A 23389-nucleotide genomic window follows, 5' to 3' on the forward strand; every position below is an offset into this window, starting at 1 on the left:
CCGGCGGGTAGCCTGGCCATTCCTTTGGGATGGTAAGTACTTAGTTCCTGAATCTCTTACGCATATTGAAAGTGCACTTAGCTTAACAGATACTTGCCAAACTGTATTTGAGAAGGGAGGGTTAAGCCCCTACAGTCAAAAGACCATTCAAAAGCTTTTCCCATTTCCTTCCTCCTTGCAGAGAAATATTTGAGGTCAATTTGAGAGAGTCAAAATGGCTTCAGGATTGTTCTCCTGTACTATTTCAGACAGATGGTTTATATACTTATGTATGGTGTGTGCGCAATAGTGCGATGTTGAATTCCACCCTTTCCCCAAAAAAGTTGTACTAAATTATGTTGGATTATTTTGGTGCGTGTTGTAAAAATAGCATTCTCTCTCCTGCTTCTGGTTTGTCACACATAACTATGGTTTTGAACCGTTACTTTTGAATTATCCTCTTGGCAGACTGGGAAACGACCGAAAGCCAAAATAATCTTCAATACTGCCCTTGGAGTGATTTTTGGTGTTCAAAAGTATGCCGATGCTCTGCTAGAGATTATCAAATCGAGGGACATTACAGTCAACTACAAATACAACCTCATTGAAGTTCGAGCTGATAAACAGGAAGCTGTCTTTGAGAACTTGGACAAAAATGGGGAGACGGAGGTCTATCAGGTCAGCAAAATGAGATTTTTTCAGGTGCATCTATGTACAAAGCGAATTACTGTGACTATCGTGATTTTCCTGTTTGTGACCTGGATTGGTTTCCTGTTTGTTAGAAAAGGCAGGAAATAGTAAATCAAAATGTTGATCGAAGTATGTGATGTGAGAAGGTGAAAAATGGTTGATACAGTGTAGTTGAAAAACTAACCAAACAAATTTGAGCGCTGGGATGGTTGAACTACGTGGATGAGATTGCAACAGACCCCTCCACTTATGGCACACTTTGGTGAAGAAGTGGGGGAAAATGTTTATAAGGACATTATCTTAATAATAATAATAATAATAATAATAATAATAATAATTACAACAACAACAACAACAAATATTATGTATTTATTTATTTATTCCCCAGCCAATCTGGGCGGCTCCCAACAGAATATTAAAAGCACGACAGTCATCTCTGGGAATTCCTATTTTCTTTTCTTTTTGAAATAATTTTTATTGGTATGACAAAATAAATCACACAATTAACCTTTTTTACTTAACATCGTAAAATAAAACAAGATTCCTCCGAATCCTGAGACTTGCCTCCTCCCCTCCACGGGTCCTTTATATATCTTAATCCACTGCATATTAATATTTCCTTCAAATTACGGTTCTCCAAAGTGTCCAAAGTCTTTATAACATTGCAAGAGTTATTCAAAGCCTGCCAAAGAGTTCAAGTGTTTCCAGTGTTCTTTAAAATATGATCTATATCTGTCCCATTCTCTGTTGAAGTTTTGATCCACCTGATTTCTGATTTTCAAAGTCAATCTACTCCAATAATTTCATCGGCCAGTCTGCTTTTGTTGGCATCTTACTCTCTTTCTGTTGCTGGGCAAGCAACATCCTTGCAGCTGTAGTCGCATAAATGCATCTTAGCCAGGGAAAATTCTCTCTCTCTCATGCTAATCTATAGTATCAGATATTGAAATTGAAATACTTTATTGTCATTTGTACAACTTGTATACAGTGAGATTACACGAGCACCCCCAACTCAGCTCTCTTAATTCCCCTCATTCACTGACGCACACCCACCAAACCCAAAAGTCAGTTGCCCTGTTGTTATCTTTTCATTCAGCAGCCTAACAGCCCACGGATAGAAGCTGTTCTTTACCCTGTTGGTGCGACTAATCCAGCTTCTATATCTTCTGCCTGAGGGCAGGAGATTAAGAAAGTGCCGACCAGGGTGTGAATCATCCCTGAGAATTTTCCTCACTCTCCTGAGGCAATATTCTTCCGTGATGTCATCCAGTGGATTCACTGGACAGCCCATAATATCTTGTGCTGTTTAATATACAGTTGTGCTTGAACTCAGGGCCGCATTTAGGTTTGATGAGGCCCTAAGCTACTGAAGGTAATGGGGTCCTTTATATGTCGAGCTGTCCTTTGACAAACAACAAATAGTCACTGTTTTTTGTGTTGAATATATGCTATATGGTGATTTATGGAAATAATAGGTATCTCAAGCCATTTGCACATGTTGTCATGCAACCAGTCCATGCAGAATGCAGGCACCCTATATATAGAAATGAGCAAACCAGTGATATTTTATGGAGCAGACTAGCAGGCAGGGCCCATTACTTACATTCTAGGAGCCTACACAACACAAAACACTGTTGCTGTATGAAGTTTTTATTTTATTTGTTTTTTTATCTTATATTTTGGAAATGTGCATCCGGTGGTTTTTTTCCTTTAAATTTCTTTGGGGCCCCGAAGAGAGTGGGTCCCTAAGCTATAGCTTGTTTAGCTTATGCGTACATCCGGCACTGCTTGAACTCTTTTTTCTTTCTCTGGATGCAGTACGAAATGCTTCATGTCACACCCCCCATGGGACCCCAAAACGTACTTCTGAACAGTCCGGTTTCAGATGCTGGGGGCTGGGTCGATGTAGACAAGGAGACATTGCAACACAAGAAATACCCAAATGTGTTTGGAATCGGAGACTGCACTAACCTCCCCACTTCAAAGACTGCTGCAGCTGTAGGTAAGAGTGGCTTTTGCCATTAACTAATTCAATGTTAATTCAATGTTAGGGATGCGGGTGGCACTATGGTCTAAACCATTGAGCCTAGGGCTTGCCGATCAGAAGGTCAGCGGTTCAAATCCCTGCGACGGGGTGAGCTCCCGTTGCTTGGTCCCTGCTCCTGCCAGCCTAGCAATTTGAAAGCACGCCAGTGCAAGTAGATAAATAGGTACTGCTCCGACGGGAAGGTAAATGGAGTTTCTGTGCGCTGCTCTGGTTTCGCCAGAAGAGGCTTAGTCATGCTGGCCATATGACCCGGAAGCTGTCTGTGGATAAACTCCAGCTCCCTCAGCCTGTAAAGCGAGATGAGCGCCACAGCCCTAGAGTCGTTCGCGAGTGGACTTAACTGTCAGAAGAAGAAGAGTTTGGATTTGATATCCCGCCTTTCACGCCCTTTAAGGAGTCTCAAAGCGGCTAACATTCTCCTTTCGCTTCCTCCCCCACAACAAACACTCTGTGAGGTGAGGGGGGCTGAGAGACTTCAGAGAAGTGTGACTGGCCCAAGGTCACCCAGCAGCTGCATGTGGAGGTGCGGAGATGTGAACCCGGTTCACCAGATTACGAGTCCACTGCTCTTAACCACTACACCACACTGGCTCAGAGGTCTTTTACCTTTTTTAAAAAAATCTGTGTTAACATAAATACCACATTTAATTCTTATTTAATGTAGCCTTTTTCGCTCTCTTTGCAAACCCTTTTGATATCTGAAGAAAAGCAGTATACGAATACCGGAAATAAATAATAATAAATGCTTGCTGCAAATCTGGCTTTAAACACTGAGTCTTAAGTTTCCTATACTGAAAGAAGCCTTTTATGGGTCTGATGTCAGAAAGTTCAGAAATAGGATTTTTTAAAAAAAATAAATTATTTGACTGACCAAGGGTGCATCTACACACAGGGGGGGGGAAGCCTATTACAATTAAATCGTTATAACAAAAGGGGGGAAAAGCTATGGAAAAATCACACAGAAATTCTTTTGCTCTCTGGCACCATCTGGTGTTGCATGTTCATAACGCATTCAAAATACTGTTTTTTGGCTAATGTAGCTGAGTTAGAATAGATTTAGTCCCTGAGCCTGAGGTTTCGCATACTTGTTCTACCCCAACCCAATTTTTTCAAGGCCTCAGATATCAGCCTTTCCATCCTTTGTATCTGAAGCTCCAGTTTTGTTAAACTGGAAATACCAGGGATTAGATCTCAGACCAATTCAGCCAGCTAGCCCTGGGGATTATCTAATTGATTTTTTATTTTTATTCATGTTTCTACACTGTATTTTATGCTACTTTTATAATTAAGTGTTTTAAAAGTGTTTTAAATTTGTTGTTAGCTGCCCTGAGCCCTGTTTTTGAACCAGGAAGGGCGGGGTATAAAAAAATTATTATTATTATTATTATTATTATTATTATTTCTTCTTCAGGTCTTCTCTGCTCTGCTCCTGAGCTACACAACTGCTCTCTCTAATCTGCCCTATTATAAGCAAGCATTGGTTTTTAGTTAGTCATGCCTTAGAACGAATTAATAGGACTTATTTACCACTAATTTTAGCTAGACCAGGGTCCATCTATTTTATCACTGACTAAATTATGGTACAAATTAGTGGATATTTTAACAGAGAAAGCTGTGTTGGTCTGTTTGGAAACTGAGACAGAAAAAGAAATTGCAGCACAGCACCAATTAGAAACTTTGGCAATTAAGTGGTCTATGAGTAGCTTAAATAGTAATAAATAAAAACAATAAGAGGAATACAGAGAGAAATGTTTCAAGGGGTAGCGCTTAAAAATAGAATTTTATTTTTAGATTCTAGTGTTCCTATTTCAGGAAGAAAAATGTTGCAGCACTAATGTAAACAAACCATTATCTCTTCTGTAGCTGGCCAGTCTGGTGTGCTTGATAAAACCATTTCTTGCGTAATGAAGGGCAAGCCTCCAGCTAAAAAGGTAAGCTGGTTAATTCAATTAATTGGTCATTAAGTGGGTAGTATTATAACTTCGAATCAAGAATTATATTTTTAATAAAGATCCCATGGGCAATAACTTAATTTTTGTAACATAATTTGAGGCAGTATTCTTATTTAAGATCAGAAAGGTTGTCGCCCAAATTCAAAACGCCTTGTTTGGTTTTCGAACATTTCGGAAGTTGAACGGACTTCTGGAACGGATTCCATTCGACTTCCAAGGTACCACTGTATTTTACATAAACCAGGCATGTCCAAAGTCTGTTTTGGGGGCTAATCCGGCCCCTGTGGCAGTTTATTTCCTGGGGTAAAATCCTTTTAAAAGTGCAATAGCTTCAATCCTTAAAAAAAGGTTAAAAACTTAGGTCGGCCCTCACGACCCTTCACTTCATCAAATCTGGCCCTCTTTGAAAAAAGTTTGGACATAAGCAGACTAGAGGGATCCTTCTGGGGGGGGGGCTGAGAAATTGTTTTGCAATATTCAAGTGAAGTTTTTTTGGTTCCATTGTGTAAAATGTACACCACAAAATCTTTTGTAGTATGATGGATACACATCCTGTCCCCTGGTAACCAACTACAACCGGGCAATCCTGGCAGAATTTGATTACAGCGCACAGCCTTTAGAAACATTTCCTTTTGACCAGAGCAAGGAGCGGCTGACAAGTTTTCACATGAAAGCTGATCTCATGCCTTTCCTTTACTGGCATGGGCTATTGAAGTAAGTATCCCTTGTGTATATATGCCAAACTAACTTGCACGGGTTTTGGAAAAACCCACCAACGCAAAATGCAAGGGCACTTTTGGCAGCACAGGTTTGTGCAATGCGGCAAACCAGCTGCACATTTCTTAACTGCACAGGTAGGTTTTTGTTTGAACGGTGAATGTCTAAAATAAAAGCCATTTGGACCGTCAGAGAGAAAATGTAACATCTTATATGGGGGGGGGGGGAATTAAAGATGCAGTTATGTGTTTTAAAGACACTTTTATAGAGGAAAGTTCTATACAGTGGTACCTCAGGTTAAGTACTTAATTTGTTCCGGAGTTCCGTTCTTAACCTGAAACTGTTCTTAACCTGAAGCACCACTTTAGCTAATGGGGCCTCCTGCTGCCACCGCGCCGCCGGAGCACGATTTCTGTTCTCATCCTGAAGCAAAGTTCTTAACCTGAGGTAATATTTCTGGGTTAGCGGAGTCTGTAACCTGAAGCATATGTAACCTGAGGTACCACTGTATCCGTTTAATGCCGAAGTGCAGAAAACAAGCACTTTAAATTTTAAAAAAAACCAAACGGTTTAGCAATCTGCCGTTCCAAATGGTTTGACGCAGCTTTCGACTTACATAGCTGCAGAGAGGGAAATTTGACTTGCCAAGTTCATTTTTCAGAGGGATAGCTTTAACTACAGTCCTAACGCCTGGGTTGGCCATAGTGAGGCTGGACACAGCCATCGCCCCAATTTAGTGTCTTAAGAGTCTGCTCGATCACACTCTTGTGCCCCAATCTTGTCCAGAATCTGGACAACTTGCTGCCCACGGCAAGCCCACCAGCAGAACCACCTCCTAGGAGGAGCTGCCATTTCCAGCAGTTAAGTATTCAGGTCCTCCGTCCGTTTGTTTTATCTTCTTTGAAAGACATCCAAGTTGGAGGCCATCAATCTCTTGTACGCAAGGCAGGGGCGCAGGGAAGAATGGCCCTTTACTGAGCCATCTCTCAGGCTGGTGCAGCAAAGATGCCCAGATCAGACCCATTGCTGTCAAAGGACAACTCTCGTGCCAGCCCCAGAAAACCCCAATTTCATGGGCTTCTGCCTGCCTGTTTGGGTGGGCACACCCAAGGGCACTCCCTGACAGTGGAGCTCAACTGTTGACGGAACCAGGCAGGATTGAGCTGAGAGACAGCTCCACTCTATCCAAAACTCCTTCCGCACTGCGATTCAGGGGTTTGGATTGCTCTGTTACAGTTCAGCAGCTTGTAGCTCCATTTGTAACTAAATTTGACTTGCCATTATTATTGGGGTCAACTGTACTTTTAATATCCCAGACAGGATAACTCTATAGTAAACAAAGTTATACGTACAGTGGTGCCTCGCAAGACGAAAAGAATCCGTTCTGCGAGTCTCTTCGTCTAGCGGTTTTTTCGTCTTGCGAAGCAACCCTATTAGCGGTTTAGCGGATTAGCGCTATTAGCGGCTATTAAAGGTTTAAGGGATTAGCGGATTAGCTGCTAAAAGGCTATTAGCAGTTTAGCGCCTTAGAAAAAGGGGGTGGGGAGCGGAAAAAAATTGCAAGAATCGCAAGACATTTTCGTCTTGCGAAGCAAGCCCATAGAGAAATTTGTCCTGCGAAGCACCTCCAAAACGGAAAACCCTTTCGTCTAGTGGGTTTTCAGTCTTGCGAGGCATTCGTCTTGCGGGGCACCACTGTACAGTCGTACCTTGGAAGTCGAACGGAATCCGTTCCGGAAGTCCACTCAACTTCCAAAACCTTCGGAAACCAAAGTGCGGCTTCTGATTGGCTGCAAGCAGCTCCTGCAGCCAATCAGAAGCCGTGTCGGATGTCCGGGTTCCAAAGAACGCTTGCAAACCGGAACTCTTACTTCTGGGTTTGCAGCATTTGGGCGGCAAAACGTCCGATTACCAAGGCATTTGGGATCCAAGATATGACTATTTCATTTCATTGTCCTAAATGAAAAAGTGTGTATTGTAGGTAATGTGTATTTAAAAACAAACACAGGTATTGTATTGTCCCCCCACGTTTTTGAAAAAACACCAATTTTTCCCTTGGTTTCCAAATTTTACATCTCAGATTAAACACGAGCTATATGAACAAGTCATCACTGCAGCAAACAGCAACCATTTCAATTTATTTTCTGTAACGCCAGTTACATAACATGCAAATATGAGAAGGGAATCTTGATTGTAAGGAAAGCACCAATATTAACTACAAAGGGGTGTTTTTTTTGGTGAATAGGATGATGAAGCTTGAAGTGGTCTTTATCCCAGTTCTAACCCTTGAAATATTTCTTCTAGGGGGTACTGGGGAGGTCCAGCTCCGATACGAAAGCTGCTACACCTAGGGTTGAAGTAGCCGCCAGTCCTTTTGTACCTGCTACGAACCACAAAAGCACGACCACAGCTTTAAAAGGTATATAGCAAGATATAGAAAGGTGTCCTGTGCTTTATGTCAATAAAAGTTTCTGAGCAGAGACTAGAGCTTCAGACTCATAAATACTTGGATTTTATTGATCTTGATATTTTATTAAGGATTTTCTTGTTTTACAGAAGTAAGTGTAATGCCTCGTTGTTGTTTTTTCCATGTAACATTTTTACAAATCCATTTCATTTGTTGAGGCATTAGGGGGAGAAGAAAAGAAAAAAAGAAAAAGAAAAAAGAAAGGGGGGTGGAGAGAGGGAAGATGGATGGGGGTGGGGTCGGGTGGCGGTGTTTCTATTATGTTTAATGTATGTAGAGTTTGGGGTCAGCGTTGTTTGTGTTGTTCACTTGTGTTCCTTTGGTGGTGAGAGAGGTTGGGGTTGGCCTAGGGTGTGATTGTTTGCTTGTGATTGGCTGTGGTGATCTTTGTTTTCGTGTGTGAGTGAGGTGGGTGGGTGTGTTTTGGATCTGGTTAGCCATATTGATTTGTATGCTGTTGGTGGATTATTGTCATTGTCCTGTTGGGCTGTGTATGTGATAAAGGGGAGCCATACCAGGGTGAAGGCGTCTTCTTCTGTTTGTCCCCGTGTCAGTTTCAGTTTATTAGTTAATTTTTCTAGTAGGGCTGTTTCCCATACTATTTGGTACCATTGGTCCATACTAATACTTGGATTTTATGTATTATTTTTTAAAGCAAATAAGCTTGGTACTTTTCAATGTCTTTGTAGGTCCTGAATCTACATTTTAAAGAAAACTTTATCCAGCTAGTAAATGCACCATCCAGCATAGTGTAGCAACAGCTGCATTTTTAGCTGTTGACTTTCTATTTTGAGTCTACCCATGAGATAATATACTGAGTTGTGTTAGTTTATATATGTGTTCTCCTCCCAGCTTTAACAGCTGGTGTAGTGGCTAACCGTTGACCTTGAATGATCCCAGTTCAAGAAGTGTTACAAGTCTGTAATACAGAGATACTGTAATGGACTACCTTACAAATCCGTCAGAAGGGCTACAGGGAAAATTCAGAAAGCGTTCTATAAAATGTCATGTCATCGTTACAATTGTACCAACTCCTTATCAGCAAGTGTCTCCTTACATAGAACTTATCTTTGTAACAAATATGGAACGTTCTGCACTTGTTCAATGAAAACCAGGCTTTATTTTGTGGCCTTTTCTATCAGTACTGCCAATATCTGCATTGTTAAGCGTATTGTACCACACTGCTTAAGTCAATATTCCCTAGATAGCAGCCAAGTACCGTATTTTTTGCTCTATAAGACTCACTTTTTCCCTCCTAAAAAGGGGAAATGTGTGTGCGTCTTATGGAGCGAATGCAGGCTGCGCAGCTATCCCAGAAGCCAGAACAGCAAGAGGGACCGCTGCTTTCGCTGTGCAATGATCCCTCTTGTTGTTCTGGCTTCTGAGATTCAGAATATTTTTTTCTTGTTTTCCTCCTCCAAAAACTAGGTGCGTCTTATAGAGCGAAAAATACGGTTAGTGGGAACTGTCTCAACTGCCTGTTTCCTGCTATTTGTCAGCAATTGCAGAATTTTCTTCTGTTGGGGAGGAGTCATGGCTCAGTGGGATTTATCCTATGTTTTGTAGGCAGTGTCCCAGGTACAATTGCTAATTCAAAGAATGAGATGGGTGGTGTAAACACCTTTTTGCCTGAAAAGCAGTTGCCAGCAAGCAATTCTAAGCTAGAGAAGCTCTGGGGTGGCCAGGAGCACATTTGCCGTTTGCCAGGAGCACCCATTTCCTTGAGATGCCCAATTTTATCAGTGACACACGCTTTAGTTACAGCATGTTGTTGTTGTTGTTTAGTCCTTTAGTCGTGTCCGACTCTTCGTGACCCCATGGACCAGAGCACGCCAGGCACTTCTGTCTTCCACTGCCTCCCAGTTTGGTCAGACTCATGTTTGTAGCTTCGAGAACACTGTCCAACCATCTCACCCTCCGTCGTTCCCTTCTCCTTGTGCCCTCAATCTTTCCCAGCATCAGGGTCTTTTCCAGGGAGTCTTGTCTTCTCATGAGGTGGCCAAAGTATTGGAGCCTCAGCTTCAGGATCTGTCCTTCCAGTGAGCACTCAGGGCTGATTTCCTTAAGAATGGAGAGGTTTGATCTTCTTGCAGTCCAAGGGACTCTCAAGAGTCTCCTCCAGCACCATAATTCAAAAGCATCAATTCTTCAGCGATCAGCCTTCTTTATGGTCCAGCTCTCACTTTCATACATCACTACTCTATAGGACGCACCTTGTTTTCTCTCTGTCTGCTCAGCGCCCCTTCAGCGAAGCGGCAGGAGAAACTGAGCCCCTTCCATTTCTCCTCCTGCTTGGCTGAAGCGGCGCTGCGCAGCTCTCCCTCTCTGCTGAAGCCAGGAGTGTCTTGCTGTCCTGGCTTCAGCGAAAGGAACGCGAAGCCTCCGGAGCATGGAGGGAGCGCTCCGTCTGCGCTTCGGAGGTTTCGCGTTGTGATCGCTGAAGCCAAGGAGCCTGCATTCGCTCCATAGGACGCACACTCATTTCCCCTTAATTTTTGGAGGGGGAAAAGTATGCCCTATAGAGCAAAAAATACAGTAGTTTGATGAGAGGGCATTCCACAATTGCTCCACTACCTACCTTCTTTCCAGGTGCAATTCAAAGTGCTGGTTAACCTTATTAAGCCCTATATGGCTTAGATCCAAACTATCTGAAAGACGGTATTCCCTCATGTGAATCTGCCTGGGTTTTGAACTCTTCAGGAGAGTTCATTCCCAGATTTTGGAACTCCCTCCCTAGAGAAACTAGACTGGCTCCCTTTGTTGTCCTGCTGGCATGAAGACTTTTGTGTTCCAACAGGCTTTTGGGAACTGACTGCTTTAAATGAAAGGGCTGGTGCTGTGCTGTTTCCATTGTAATTATTTGCATGGTTTTAACAGATTATAGTTTTAATTATATCAGTGTTTAATTGTTCTTTAATTATTGCTTATTATTTTAGTGGTTCTTATTTTTAGCTGTAAGCCACATTGAGAAAAAGATGGGTTATAAATAATAATAGACAAGGCAGTCTGACCAGGTATTAGGAAGCATCCTGTACTATTGACAATATAATTTGCACAATACAACCTCTAGGATTCCCATGCAGAGATTAGATTAGCATTAATTTAAAAAAACACAAAATAAATCTCAAAAGCTTTGAAGGTGGTAAATGCTTTTTAATCAAGGCCACATTTTAGAGACTTATGTCAGCAAGAAAAATGTATTTATTAACAGCAAAGGGAAAAAAATCTTCATAGAAGTTGGAACTTTACTGCCAAGCCAGGCATATGTAGGAGAGAAAAAAATAAGTTACTGAACAAGTGTCTTCTACTTCACAAGAATCCTCCAACCACTTGTCTATCTCTGTAAAAAAATAAAAAAAATTTACATAAACACATTTTCCAAAAGAGGTAATTATATGCTTGTAACAGCTATATGACATGGGAAGTAGCCTTTATATAATTGCAATCATCTGAAAAAAATCAATATTTGAGAGATTTCTCACCATCAAGTACCTGTTAGCAACCCTAGCGGGTAGCCCGAATTAAAAGACAGAGCATTGATGCACATGCACACAGATGTACTTTTTTGGAACTATAATGAGAGTTAATCATCTTACATGGAACAATCTGCAACTCATTTTGCCCCCCTACTTAAGAACAATTCCTACCAGCAGTTCTTCTAAGCTGTTCTGAATGTGTTCATAGACTTCATTAAAGAGCTCCTCTCTTGATTTTCTTCCATCCAACTGAACTGAAATATAAAACACCACCATTTGAAGAAGGAAGCAAGCAAGCAAGCAAGCTGAAATAAGCCAGTTATTTTAAGTATTGCTATTTCTGTGTATGCCAGGCGCACAGATCTGCATATGTAATGCATTTTTAAATCTGGCCAACAAGAGTTAGGGGGAGGAGGAAAGCAGATGTTTAAGATTCACAAAGATCTTCCTGAAGAAATGCAGTTTCATTTTCATGAATATATACTGGATTATTCAAAGTTTTCAGACCATGTACAGGCCTGATTCAGATGTAACAAAATACTGGTTTGCTGTTACAATGTTTCTGATCCTAGCGACAAACCATGGCAATTCAGCAAACAGGAAATAAAGGAGAGTTCAAAGTACAGTTTGTTAACAAGCTAGGACAGTGTTTTCAGCCAGTGTGCCCTGGCACTCTGTGGTGCCTTGAATGATGGTTGGGTTGCCATGGGCAACCCTGGCCTCTGCCTCTCTTTCCTTCCCTCCTCTGATGTCCTCAACACATCTCTGCCTCCCAAAGGCTTGCACAGCTGTTTGCTGAGCTCCCTAAGCAAATGCTGCCTCTGGGGATTGCCAAGGGTTGCTTCCCAGGCACATGTGGGGCAGTATGAGGCACCTCTCTTTGGGGCAAGGTGGGCAGCTCAGAGATCAGGGGCAGCAGCTGCCCAGAGGACTCCCAATGAGAGGGGAGAAGAGAGGAGGTTGAGGGAACCCTCCACAAAGGAGGGGTGAGGGGCTGCCAGCTCTGCAGGCAAGGGGTGATATAACTGGGCTCCTGAGCCCCACAGGGTGCAACAGAAAGAATGTAGTTGGTTAAGGGAGCCGTGGACCCAAGAAGGTCGAAAAGCTCTGAGCTAGAATGCTGATTACAGATTACTGTAAAGTTATGTGCCTGCAGTGAGTAAAATTGTCCCCAGACAACTAAGCAAGCCCATCCAAACCACCTACCCTTTTAGCCCTCCAGATATTGCTGAACTATAAGTCTCTTCAGCCCCAGCAAGGGAGATGGGAGTTGTAGCTTAGCAACATCTGGAGGGCCAAAGGTGTCCTAGCCCAAAGACAGATGTGTGAGCTTTGAGTACACTATATCCCTCCCGTTTTTAACAACAACAATCTTTATTACGGTCCAGAGACCCAACAAATCGTTACAAAGCAATACACAATTCATACAGCCTACCTCCAGGTCAAACAAGCATTTTGTTCAGAATACAGGGATCATTGGTTCTTGCAACCACCAATAAAAAGCACCGTTTTTAACTTGAAAACTTGTTCTGAATCTTGGGGCAGAAAGTTTAGTCTCCATGTGGCATGGAAGCATCCTTTGCAGCCCCAGCCATTTGAAACTGTGTAAAGGAGACAATCTGGGCTGCTAGAAAAGGACTACTTTGAAGTGAAGGATGGGCAGATACAGTGGTACCTCGGGTTACACACGCTTCAGGTTACAGACTCCTCTAACCCAGAAATATTACCTTGGGTTAAGAACTTTGCTTCAGGATGAGAACAGAAACCGGGCTCCGGAGGCACAGCAGCAGCAGGAGGCCCCTTTAGCTAAAGTGGTGCTTCAGGTTAAGAACAGTTTCAGGTTAAGAACGGACCTCCGGAATGAATTAAGTACTTAACCCGAGGTACCACTGTACACAGATGTTATCAGTTCAACACTGCCCTACTCAAACAGTCATATACTGAAAGTCAATTCATTATGAAGAATTATTTAATGAGCAGTTGCAGCTTGAGCAAATCGATCATTTCAATAACACTAATATTTCACACTGGTAAAATCACTGTGGGAACATTGCCTTATAAAATCTTAAAATAAACTTGTAACACCTACCTCACAGAATACAACCATCTTTAAAACTGACCCCATGTCCCAATTTAAACTTACCCACATCAACATTAAGGTCTTCCATTAGCCTCTTATGCTTGACATACATGGGCCAGACGTGACCGTCAAACAAACCCGGTGGATCAGGTACAGTGTAATTCCTTGAACTAAATATTTGGGGAGGAGGGAGAAAAACACACCATAAGTTTCAGCTTGAATGTGATTACTATCGAGCAAATTAGGAGTCCTTTGCTCATGCAAACCCCATTTACTTATTCGGTCACCTCAACATGACTTTTCAGATTATCAAACAACTTGTGCTTTTTGTAGGATATGTGTGTTTGGCTTACCTTCTCCTCCTCTTGCATTCTTCATAGGGAATAGAAAGAAAATACCGGTAGTCAAATACATCAATCAAGGGCCTAAAAAGAAAAGAAAAGGTGACCTGGGTGTTTTTTTTAATACAACAAAACAAAGGAAAACCCCTCATGAATAATACCAAATGGTCTAGCGTCCTTTATCCAACAATGGACATCAACACAATAGTTACATCCAGCAACCAGGACACTGCCTCTTATGTGGCTCATAGCCAAGAACTATTGACAGGCGTATTCCCCATGAATTGTCTAATCCCCCATTAGAGCCATTTAAGCTGCAACCATGTTCTGCAGCAGTGAATGTAATACATTAAGCTCCTTTGAAAGAATATTTTCTTTTCTGTCCCGAATGGTCTGCTCATCAAATTCATTATGTGAAATCCATAACCATGAATAATATGTCATGCCCTCTCCTGCACTGGTTGCTATAAACTGAAAAGCCCACATGCCTGGTCTTTTAACCCGTGGATATTTTATATTTCCCTTTGCTACACCTTTACAGCTCTATCATACTTTTATTAAAGACTGAGCAACGAGAAGTATACACAATACTCTCAACTTACCCTGGGGGGTTGTGTTCAGAGGATAGCACCTATACCCAACAGTGCAAATAGTCAAAACTCGCTAGGATCAACGGCAGGTAGGATTGCCAGGGGTTTCCCCATATACCTGCTTCCTCTTCTAATTACCGTATGTTTTGCTCTATAAGACTCACTTTTTCCCTCCTAAAAAGTAAGGGGAAATGTGTGTGCGGCTTATGGAGCAAATGCAGGATGTGCAGCTATCCCAGAAGCCAGAACAGCAAGTGGGATCGCTGCTTTCGCTGCGCAGCGATCCCTCTTGTTGTTCTGGCTTCTGAGATTCAGAGTATTTTTTTTTCTTGTTTTCCTCCTCCAAAAACTAGGTGCGTCTTATGGTCTGGTGCGTCTTATAGTGTGAAAAATACGGTATTTTTTAAACTGCCAAGTGCATAAAGCTGAATGCTCACAAGTTAAACACTTGTAAGTTGCGAATTACCTGTACTCTGAATGTGGTCACATTAAATTTCCATCAGGGAAACAATGTGTCATTTTACTTTCAATTCCTAGCATGGACCTTTATTTTCAAGGCTGCCACAAAGAGGCTTGATGATTTGATATTACTACACACTATAACAAAATATCTTTCCTGAAGAGTCAGTGCCAGTTCATATCCTTGCAGCATGCATGTGAATGTCACTGCCACAATGTGAATCATTTTACATTTATTACCATTGAAACCCATTTGCCATTTTGTTGCCTGTTCACTAAACTTGAACAAGTCCTTGAGAGAACTGGACTTCAATTGGTGGGTCCATTCGACTTCCAAAACGTTCAGAAACCAAGGCACAGCTTCCAATTGGCTGCAGGAAGCTCCTGCAGCCAATCAGAAGCCGCATCAAACGTTCGGTTTCCAAAGAACGTTCGCAAACTGGAACACTCCTGGGCTGGCGGCTTTTGGGAGCCAAAATGTTAGACATGCAAGGTGTTCAGGATCCAAGGTACAACTGTACAATATATGACTTAAAAAATTAAGAAATGGGGCCCCAAATGCATGTTTGGGTTAAAAGTGGGTCTGGGTCTGAAAAAGGTGGAAGAGACCTGCTTTAGAGTTCTCTGTAATCAGCTTGGATTTTCACTATCTCAGACATTTTGGTGTCACATTCACAATTCTAACTATTTCACAGCTCACCCGGATAGTTAAGAATAGATTAAATAGTACTAGTCCCAATACGTATCCTTGGCAGACAGCACAACGTAACTCTCTGTTCTTGCTGTTTTCTGCTCTTGAACTCAAATGACCCAATAAAAGAACTGGTAATTCTAACCCATGATCATTACGTTCACTCAGGAGATTTTGGTGAGGGAGATGATCCAAAGCAGTTTGGAAGTCCAAGTACCTTACTATAGGGATAGCTCATATTCAAGCTGCAACCAGGAATATAGATTTTAAAAATGCTTGCTAAGATTTGAGTTTCCTCATTGAAAATATGCCAACCTAGTCCTTCATTTCTGCTATTCTGCCCTGGTCAGCCCCACCAAAAGGTAATCACATTGTGAACGAACTGCCCATCAGAACACCAATTACCTATCATGCACCAGAACAAGTAATGGCTATGTTATCACAGTCTGCTGTTATGTGCCCATACAATCAAAAATAATCACACAACACTCAATTCATTATCAAAGACCTGCCAAGCAGCTGCTAGCAGTTATGTGATTAGATACAGACGGCTGGAACAGCTTTAGGAATATTAAGTTTTACTTACAGACAGGGATCATTGAAATGTCATGACTCTATAAAGTAATCACCTAGTTAGAGCTCATTAACCGTGTGCTTCAGTTACCTGTAAGTATAAAGCAAGAATCCTTCCACGATAAGAATATGGATGGTATCATTCTCCTCTGAATCCTCTATTGCTCTAGCATCTAGTGTGTTAATGCCATGAGATCGTTCAAACTTAATTGGGTTTTTCTTCCAAGCGTTGATGGTACTCATCATGGCATCCATGTCCAAAGCACTAATAACTAAGACAAAAAAGCAGTAAATTCATTAGATTCAAGAAAAACACATGTTATCAAAGTTATGAATTCCAAGGGACTCTACCAACTCATGCCCTATTGTGCAGTTCTAGGACTAGAATTTTTATTTTTAGTAATTGCATGGATATAAACAGAACTTACCATCATACTGTTTAAATCCATCTTCAACCTTTATCTCATCCTGGGGCTGAAACAGAATAAGAACTGTCTACAGAACTGCTGACAAATTCAACATCCATTTTAAGAGGAGCATGATGGGTAAAAGAGCCCATCGAAACCGATTTCTGGTAACTCACTGCCCTTAAAAATATATTACAGCTGCACCTTCAAGACACTTCACCCTTTATCTAATCACTACCACAAGCACACCTAACCTACTTTCAAAAACAGAAATGTCATCCAGAGGCCACCCCAGAAGTCTTATCCACTGACTGCAGAACAACTCACAGGCATCAACCCTCCTCCCAAAGTAAATTGATATAGCAAAACAAAAACAAGGCCAAGAGGACAAAGACGACTTAAAACATCAGGTAGGAACAGTATGAAACCCCATTAGGTTAGCAAGTTGGAGAAAACAAATGTTGCTGGATATGGAGCAGTTTCACTAAGAGTGGGATGATTCTATACTCCTAGGATCAAAGTTACCAACTGAATGGTCAATGCCGGAGGCAGGGAAAAGAGAAAGAAGGGGAGGAATTTGCACACAGTGTGGGGGGAAAGGACTAGGTGGGCTAAATATGTCCAATATTACATCTGTTTAAAGTAGAGGTAATTAGATACAACTATAGGAGACCTGTATATTTGAAACCAAATTTCTCTTAATATTTAGAGTATCTAATTTTTACAGCAAAAAGAGGTGGTGTGCCCAATCCTCCATCTCTCCCTCCGGGGGTGTGCTTCTCAGCTAAGTTCCAATACTAGACATGAGCTAAGCTGTAAGATTAAGAAAGGCTATGGGGAAGCAAACAATGGACACAGGGCCCTCACTCACATCCCATTCAGCTGTTAGAAGTGAATACCTTGTCCCCCATTTTAAATGTATGGATCTGATGCTATCTAGAGTCTTATTGTAAAGTTAAGAATTCAGCACCAAGGTGAACATTCTGTGCTAAAAGCAGCCAACATTTGCAATTAGGTAACACCAGCAAACCAACATGTTTCTGCATATTTTATCATGTTAGTCGTGAGAAAAACAAGCTATTCTCATCACCGAAGCCCCACTCCCTAACCTCTGCAAATAGCAGGTTATTTTCTAACACATCTGCAAAACTCTCCTCAGTTATAACAGCTAGAAATCTGCCTCACCAAGGTGTGGTCAGTACAAAAATCCATTTTAGCAGGACCATTTGTATTCTAGCATTTGCAAGATGACCTCCCTTCCCTGCCTTTCAAAACATTACTATGGCTGTGGGACAAAAGGGGAAAATACCACTTTTGTAAAAGATGAGCAACTTCTATAGGCATTACTTACACAAATGAGTCATAAGGTTAATAACTAACTGCCTAAGATTGCTTTTTACATCATTCTTTTTTCTTTGTGAGTCACCTATTTTACATTGAAGCTGGCGGGGCAGAGACCGTCTTACTACTTGATCTCGTTAAGCCACTTTGGGAGCCTTCTTGATGAAGAAGTAGAATTAAAAGTACTTTAAATAAATAACACTGGTTTTAACAGCTTACTGGACAACATATGATCAACTAGTATTAACTTCTGCATACAGTGGCCGTTATTCAGCACACACAGAGGTAGTTCTGCCCCTGTTATGTGGAAGTTCAGTTGTGTTTGTGCACAGGTGACGGTACAACAGAAATTTCTCAATCATGTAGATATTGACAGGAATACACAATTATGGATATTAGATACTAAAACATCCTTTGTGGTTTACTTGCTGCAGCAGAAACTCTGCGGCATTCTATTACTGTTGTGGGACTGTATGGGAGATTCCAGCCATCGCTCCTTCCACAGACATCTCAGACAGAAATAGGATGTATTTTGGACTCGGCATTCAGAACACTGGGTGCTGATGGCCCTAGCACTGCCACACAGTACAACCCTCATCTTAAGAATTCAACCCATTTCCCAAAGCCACCTTATATAGAAAGGGTCAAGTGAAGTACCCCTTACAGACAGCAAGTCTACTTACAACAGATGCAGGTTGCAGGATTTCTTGTATTCAAAACAGGATGTGGTAGGAGGTGATGCAAGGAAAGTGGGGATCGTAAAAGGGTATACAAACTGAATTCTGCCTCACCTTAAAGAAGTCGTCTTGGTGCACAACACTGCAATTAGGGAGTGCCTGCATAAGTTTGTTGGTCAGGGTGGTCTTCCCACCATTGGTGATCCTGAAATAAGAATGTGGGAGGAAGAATGGAAGATGAAAGGTGTGAATTAAATTAGAAAACATGCAGACTCCAAACACATCTGTGGGAAGCAAGAAACATCTCTGTGTGGGAAAACGTTACTAGGAGATGAGTGAACCAAAGAGATAAAGAAGGGGAAATATGAAACTAGCTGCTAGAAAAGACAGCTGTACTTCCTGATTCTGCTTATAGTGGCTGCAAACTATGTCCTGACTACTGCCCATAAGCTTCCCTTCCCCTCCCCCCCCTCACACACACACATACACAGTGTCTACCATTTTAAAACATCCCCAGTAAGAACAAAAACGTAAGACTCAAAGCCATGTCAGCTTACTGCAGCTAAACAGCAAGGCACCATTTATTGTAGCTTTGGAGACACACAATTTGCTTAGTCAGATGCATTAAGTCCTTGTTTTATCACTGCTTTTATACATAGACAAGCCAAAGTAAAGTACTAGTTAAAGGTTTTAGGGCAGCCCAACCAGCCGTAAAGTTCATAGGATATCACACCCTTTCAGCCTAGCTCACAGAGTTGTCAATGCAAAGTGGAACCACGTTTGTGTATGGGGAGAACCACATGCACCATTCGGCACCCGAGAGTTCTGATGGAGCAAATCACAGTCCCATCTAGACCAGCATCCAGTCTCCCACAGTGGCCAACCAGATACCTATGGGTAGCCCACAAGCAGGACATAAGGACAATAGTCCTCTCCCACTGTTGTTCTCCTAAAACTGGTATTCAGTGCGATGCTGCTTCTGTTCCTGGGGGGAGCAAGCATATGTGCCACTGTTAACTTAATCTTCTGTGAAGCTGTCCTAAGGCCTTTTCTTGAAGAAAGGGCAAGATAAAAATATAATTTTAAAAAAGCTGTGTCGTCGTCATCAGCGTGGGTTCTTAAGCAGTCTTCCCAACCAGACACAGAATCTAGCTTCTGACCACCCAACTGGTTTTAACACACACGTTTATTAAACTATCAATACCATACAATGCAAGATCTCCATAAAAATCAAACATCAGAAACCACTGGGTTAAAGCTGACTGAAAGCCCAGAGGTAGCATTATTATCAATTTACAATGGGGTGGAAGGTTCGCAGGCTGTGAAGGACTTGCTCACAAATTTATTGACAGCTGCACAAATTATTATAGCGAGGAAATGGACGGGGCAAGCAGAATATAAAAAGGAAGAATGATACAAAGAAGTGTGGGATATAGCTATTAATGATAAATTAATATGTGCCATTTAAGACAGGAAATATGCAGGAGAAATTATTCTGAGGAGATATGGAGGGTGTTTGTAGAATTTGTACTGTTAAAACGGAAAGGGGTCAAGCCATTGCAAGAGGTGTTGAAATTTGGGGATGTTGCAATGGAATGGTCTCAGTGGTGGGTTGCACATTTTTATTCTTATTTATTTATGATTATTAATTTGTCAAAAAGAAAAAGAATAAAAAATTAATAAAATTTAATTTAAAAAAAAAGAGAGAGAAAAAATGAAACAGTCCCATGAGGCCAGCAACCAGCCCCGCCTCACACTTTTAACATCCTACACCATAACCTCAACAGCTGCTGCGGCGAAGCATGTGGAAGCAAGCCTCCTGCTGCAACGGCTGCCAGAGCTTGCACATGGGCAGCAAGGCTGAAGGCCATCCCCAGAGGAGGGTGTGTGCGGCTAGAAAACCATCCCAGGGCCCCATTCATCCACCACAAGCAGCAGCAACTGCATCAGAAGACTCAGCTCCTCTCTCCCTACCCCCCCATCACTTTCCCTACCGGAAACAATGCTCAGTTCCACTTCTTGCCCTGCAACGGTGGAGGCCTGGAGGGGGAAGGTGCCCTCTAAGCCAACTGCTACTCAAATAATAATAAAAAAGAAACAACAACAGGGAGGGAAGCCTAGCTTGGATTCTCCAAATAAGCGCCTGTGCAATTCACCACTTTGTTCTGGCTCTTTCCCTCCCATCTCTCCACCTTCCCCTTTTGCCCTTGGCGCGCCTTTTCTGCCAACCGGATGGCATCGCAAACCCCTCCCCGAAAATCTGCTTTAAAGGCCGCCTTAGTTTTCAAAAAAAAGTGTTTCACAATTAACATTTTATATTATTTTCTGTAAGCTATTGCTACTGCTTGTTTTTAAATCCAGCCAGTTATGTAAACGAAATTTATTTGTTGGGGTCAATCATAATACAAACGAGAGCAAGCATTAAATAAGCTAAAAAATTATAATTCAGCCCCGTCTTCTTTCTCTCCCCAATCCCCTAGAAACAAACGTTCAAAACTGAACCGCTCTGGGAGAAACAAGCCATCTGAATAGAAGAGATAATTAATAATAATAATAAAAGCAGCAGCATGGTGAATATATGTCGATCCAAAGCCATGTGCCCCGTCCCCTCTTGATAAATATAGTAATAATTATAACAAAGTAATAATTATAACAAAACAAAAACAAATGAAACTAAAATAAAATAATAACAGTAGCAGCAGCATGGCAAATATATGCCGGTCCAAAGCCATGTGCCCTCGTCCCCAGTAATAATTATAAAAGTAATAATTATAATAAAACAAAAAGAAATAAAATAAAAATAGCAGCAGCAGCATGGCGGATATATGTCGGTCCAAAGCCATGAGCCCCCGTCCCCGCTTGATAGTAATAATTATAATAAAGTAATAATTATAATAAAAATAAGAGCAAGTGAATATAAAAAAGCAGTAGCATGGCGAATATATGTCGGTCCAAAGCCATGCGCACCCGTCCCCGCTTGATAGTAATAGTAGTAATAATTATTATAATAAAGTAATAATTATAATAAAAATAAGAGCAAGTGAAAATAAAATAAAATAAAATAAAAAGAGCGGTAAAAGCAGCATGGCGAATATATGTCGGTCCAGAGCCATGGGCCCCCCACCCCGCCCGCCCGCTCGGCTCCCGCGCGCGCCTTCCTCGCTCGCGCCCGCGCCCCACGCGCCAAAATCCCCCTCACCCGCCAATGCCGACGATGACTTTCATGCTGGTGATGCTGTTGCTGCGCGCGAGGCCCGGAGGCGTCGGCGGCGTCGGCTTCCCTCACGGTCGGTCCCTTCCGAGGCTAGAGGAGGAGGAGGACGAGGAGGACAGAGAAGGGGAAAGAGAGGAACCACGAACGTCAGCTCCCGAGGGGCGCCATTATCTCCGGGAAACGGCGGCAAGAGCGAGAGCCGTCCGCGCCGCGGCGAAGCGCTCGCCGAAAAGAAGAGCCAGCTAACGGCTGCGCGCGCCTCTCGCCTCTCCGCCGAGGCGACGCGCGCGCTCATTGGGCGGGAAGGGGCGCCGCAGCCAACCAACGCGCCCGGAGCGCCGGCGGAATGTCCGCGCTGTCCAACCCGGGGGCAGAAACGAAGGCGGGTTCGATTCCCATTGGCCAATGGCTGGCTGGCCCTCGGTCCCCGCCCCCCGGCAACGCTGGACACGCCCCCCTCGTGCAACCTTGCAATGACTCTTCGCCCAGCGCACGTTTTCCTTTTCTTTTCAGCTTCCGGGGAGGGTGGAGGCAGCAGATTTGGGTGGGGGAGGTTATTGGCAGCACCAAGCGGTGTTTTTTTTATTTTATTTTTCACTGAGGAGGGTAGATGGAACCATGAACGGTAGCTTATGATCAGTGCTTATTTCTAAAAAAATGTTTAGGGGTACAGTACCATAGCTGTCAACTTACAGATTTGAAAATAAGGGGCCAGCAGCCTCGAAAATAAGGTATCAGCAGCCAAAATAAGGGATTTTAGTCAACCAGCTGAAATATGAAGTTAAAAGAGGCCGGATAATTTTGGAGAGCAGCGCCGGTTTTTAGCCCTTCGTTTCCAGAGGTTGCTGCTCAAAACACCAGCTGATGAAATACTGCAATTAAATAGCTACAAGCAGCAACCACTTTTCGCGCAAAACGAAGTCCAAGCTACAAAGATCATGCTGCAGTTCTGTATCTTTTCTCTCATGCTCCATCTGCAGCTCTCAGTTCCATCAGGCGGGGCAGGAGGAAGGGGGGGGGAAAATAGCGCCCGAAGTAAACCTGCAGATCAGATCATCTGTGCTAATCTACCACTACAAATCTATGGGAGAAGCGTTGCGGTCCTTCCTCCGCTTTCCCCCTCTATGATTAGCCCTTGGAATACCTGCCCATGCCTCCGCCGCCTCCTCCTCCTCTCTCTGAACTGCTTTCTCCATGGTTGCCCTCGCTCTCCTCTCCTCCGCAAGTCATAGGCCGCGCCAGGCTGCCCATCTCATCCGGGTCCTTCGGCGGTGCAGCCACAGTATGGCCTAGCGGGAGCAGCGGCGGCAGGCAGAGGGGAGGCCCCAGGCAGAGACGCTCAGTTCGGTGGCCGCAAGGAGGATGGTGTCGGAAGGGCCCAAGGCTCCTGCCAGTCCCGGCGGGGAGGGGTTCCTGGGGGCCGAGGCTGGTGAGAGGAGGCCAGAGGGGAGCGGGCCAGGCAGCCAAGCAACACAGTTGGAGCCTCCCTCCTCCCTGGCCGGCAGGGAGGGAGGGAGAGGGGATGCTTCCTTTGAAACCCAGGAAATTTAAGGGCCATCCATCAATAAGGGACAGCGGCAGGACACGGAGGTGGGATAAGGGAGTTTCCCACCAAATAAGGGACGGTTGACAGCTGTGTACAGTACTCTCATTTTGACACAAGAAAATCACAATTTTGTAGTTCAAAT

General features: G+C 42.9%; 2 protein-coding genes across 3 annotated transcripts in view; one reads left to right on the plus strand and one right to left on the minus strand.

Annotated features, from left to right (window-relative positions):
* Positions 1-7867, plus strand: part of SQOR (sulfide quinone oxidoreductase) — a 31083-nt gene extending 23216 nt beyond the window's left edge. For both annotated transcript variants that reach the window (XM_083412164.1, XM_083412163.1), the window contains exons 6-10: positions 448-657; positions 2488-2671; positions 4580-4647; positions 5204-5382; positions 7690-7867. In XM_083412164.1, coding sequence (XP_083268290.1) covers positions 448-657; positions 2488-2671; positions 4580-4647; positions 5204-5382; positions 7690-7747 — 699 coding nt within the window. In that variant the 3' untranslated portion in view covers positions 7748-7867. The remainder of the gene's footprint in view (positions 1-447; positions 658-2487; positions 2672-4579; positions 4648-5203; positions 5383-7689) is intronic.
* Positions 7868-10984: 3117 nt separating this feature from the next.
* Positions 10985-22068, minus strand: LOC310663852 (nicotinamide riboside kinase 2-like). Its single transcript, XM_083412338.1, has 8 exons — positions 21687-22068; positions 18602-18692; positions 16491-16536; positions 16154-16334; positions 13762-13833; positions 13472-13578; positions 11500-11582; positions 10985-11192 (listed from the first exon to the last, which is right to left on the minus strand). The coding sequence occupies exons 1-8, from the start codon at positions 21710-21712 to the stop codon at positions 11187-11189; spliced, it is 612 nt and encodes a 203-aa protein (XP_083268464.1). The 5' UTR covers positions 21713-22068; the 3' UTR covers positions 10985-11186.
* Positions 22069-23389: the final 1321 nt, after the last annotated feature.

The sequence above is a fragment of the Podarcis tiliguerta genome (assembly GCF_965153285.1).
Source record: "Podarcis tiliguerta genome assembly, chromosome: 14".
Taxonomy (NCBI): Eukaryota; Metazoa; Chordata; class Lepidosauria; order Squamata; family Lacertidae; genus Podarcis; species Podarcis tiliguerta.

Coding starts and splice junctions, on each gene's coding strand:
- LOC310663852 (XM_083412338.1), bottom strand. CDS start 21,712: ATGAAAGTCATCGTCGGCATTGGCGG. Junction 16,537..18,601: donor ACCAAGACGACTTCTTTAAG/GTGAGGCAGAAT, acceptor ATTCTGTTTCAG/CCCCAGGATGAGATAAAGGT. Junction 11,583..13,471: donor AGACCTTAATGTTGATGTGG/GTAAGTTTAAAT, acceptor TTTATATTTCAG/TTCAGTTGGATGGAAGAAAA.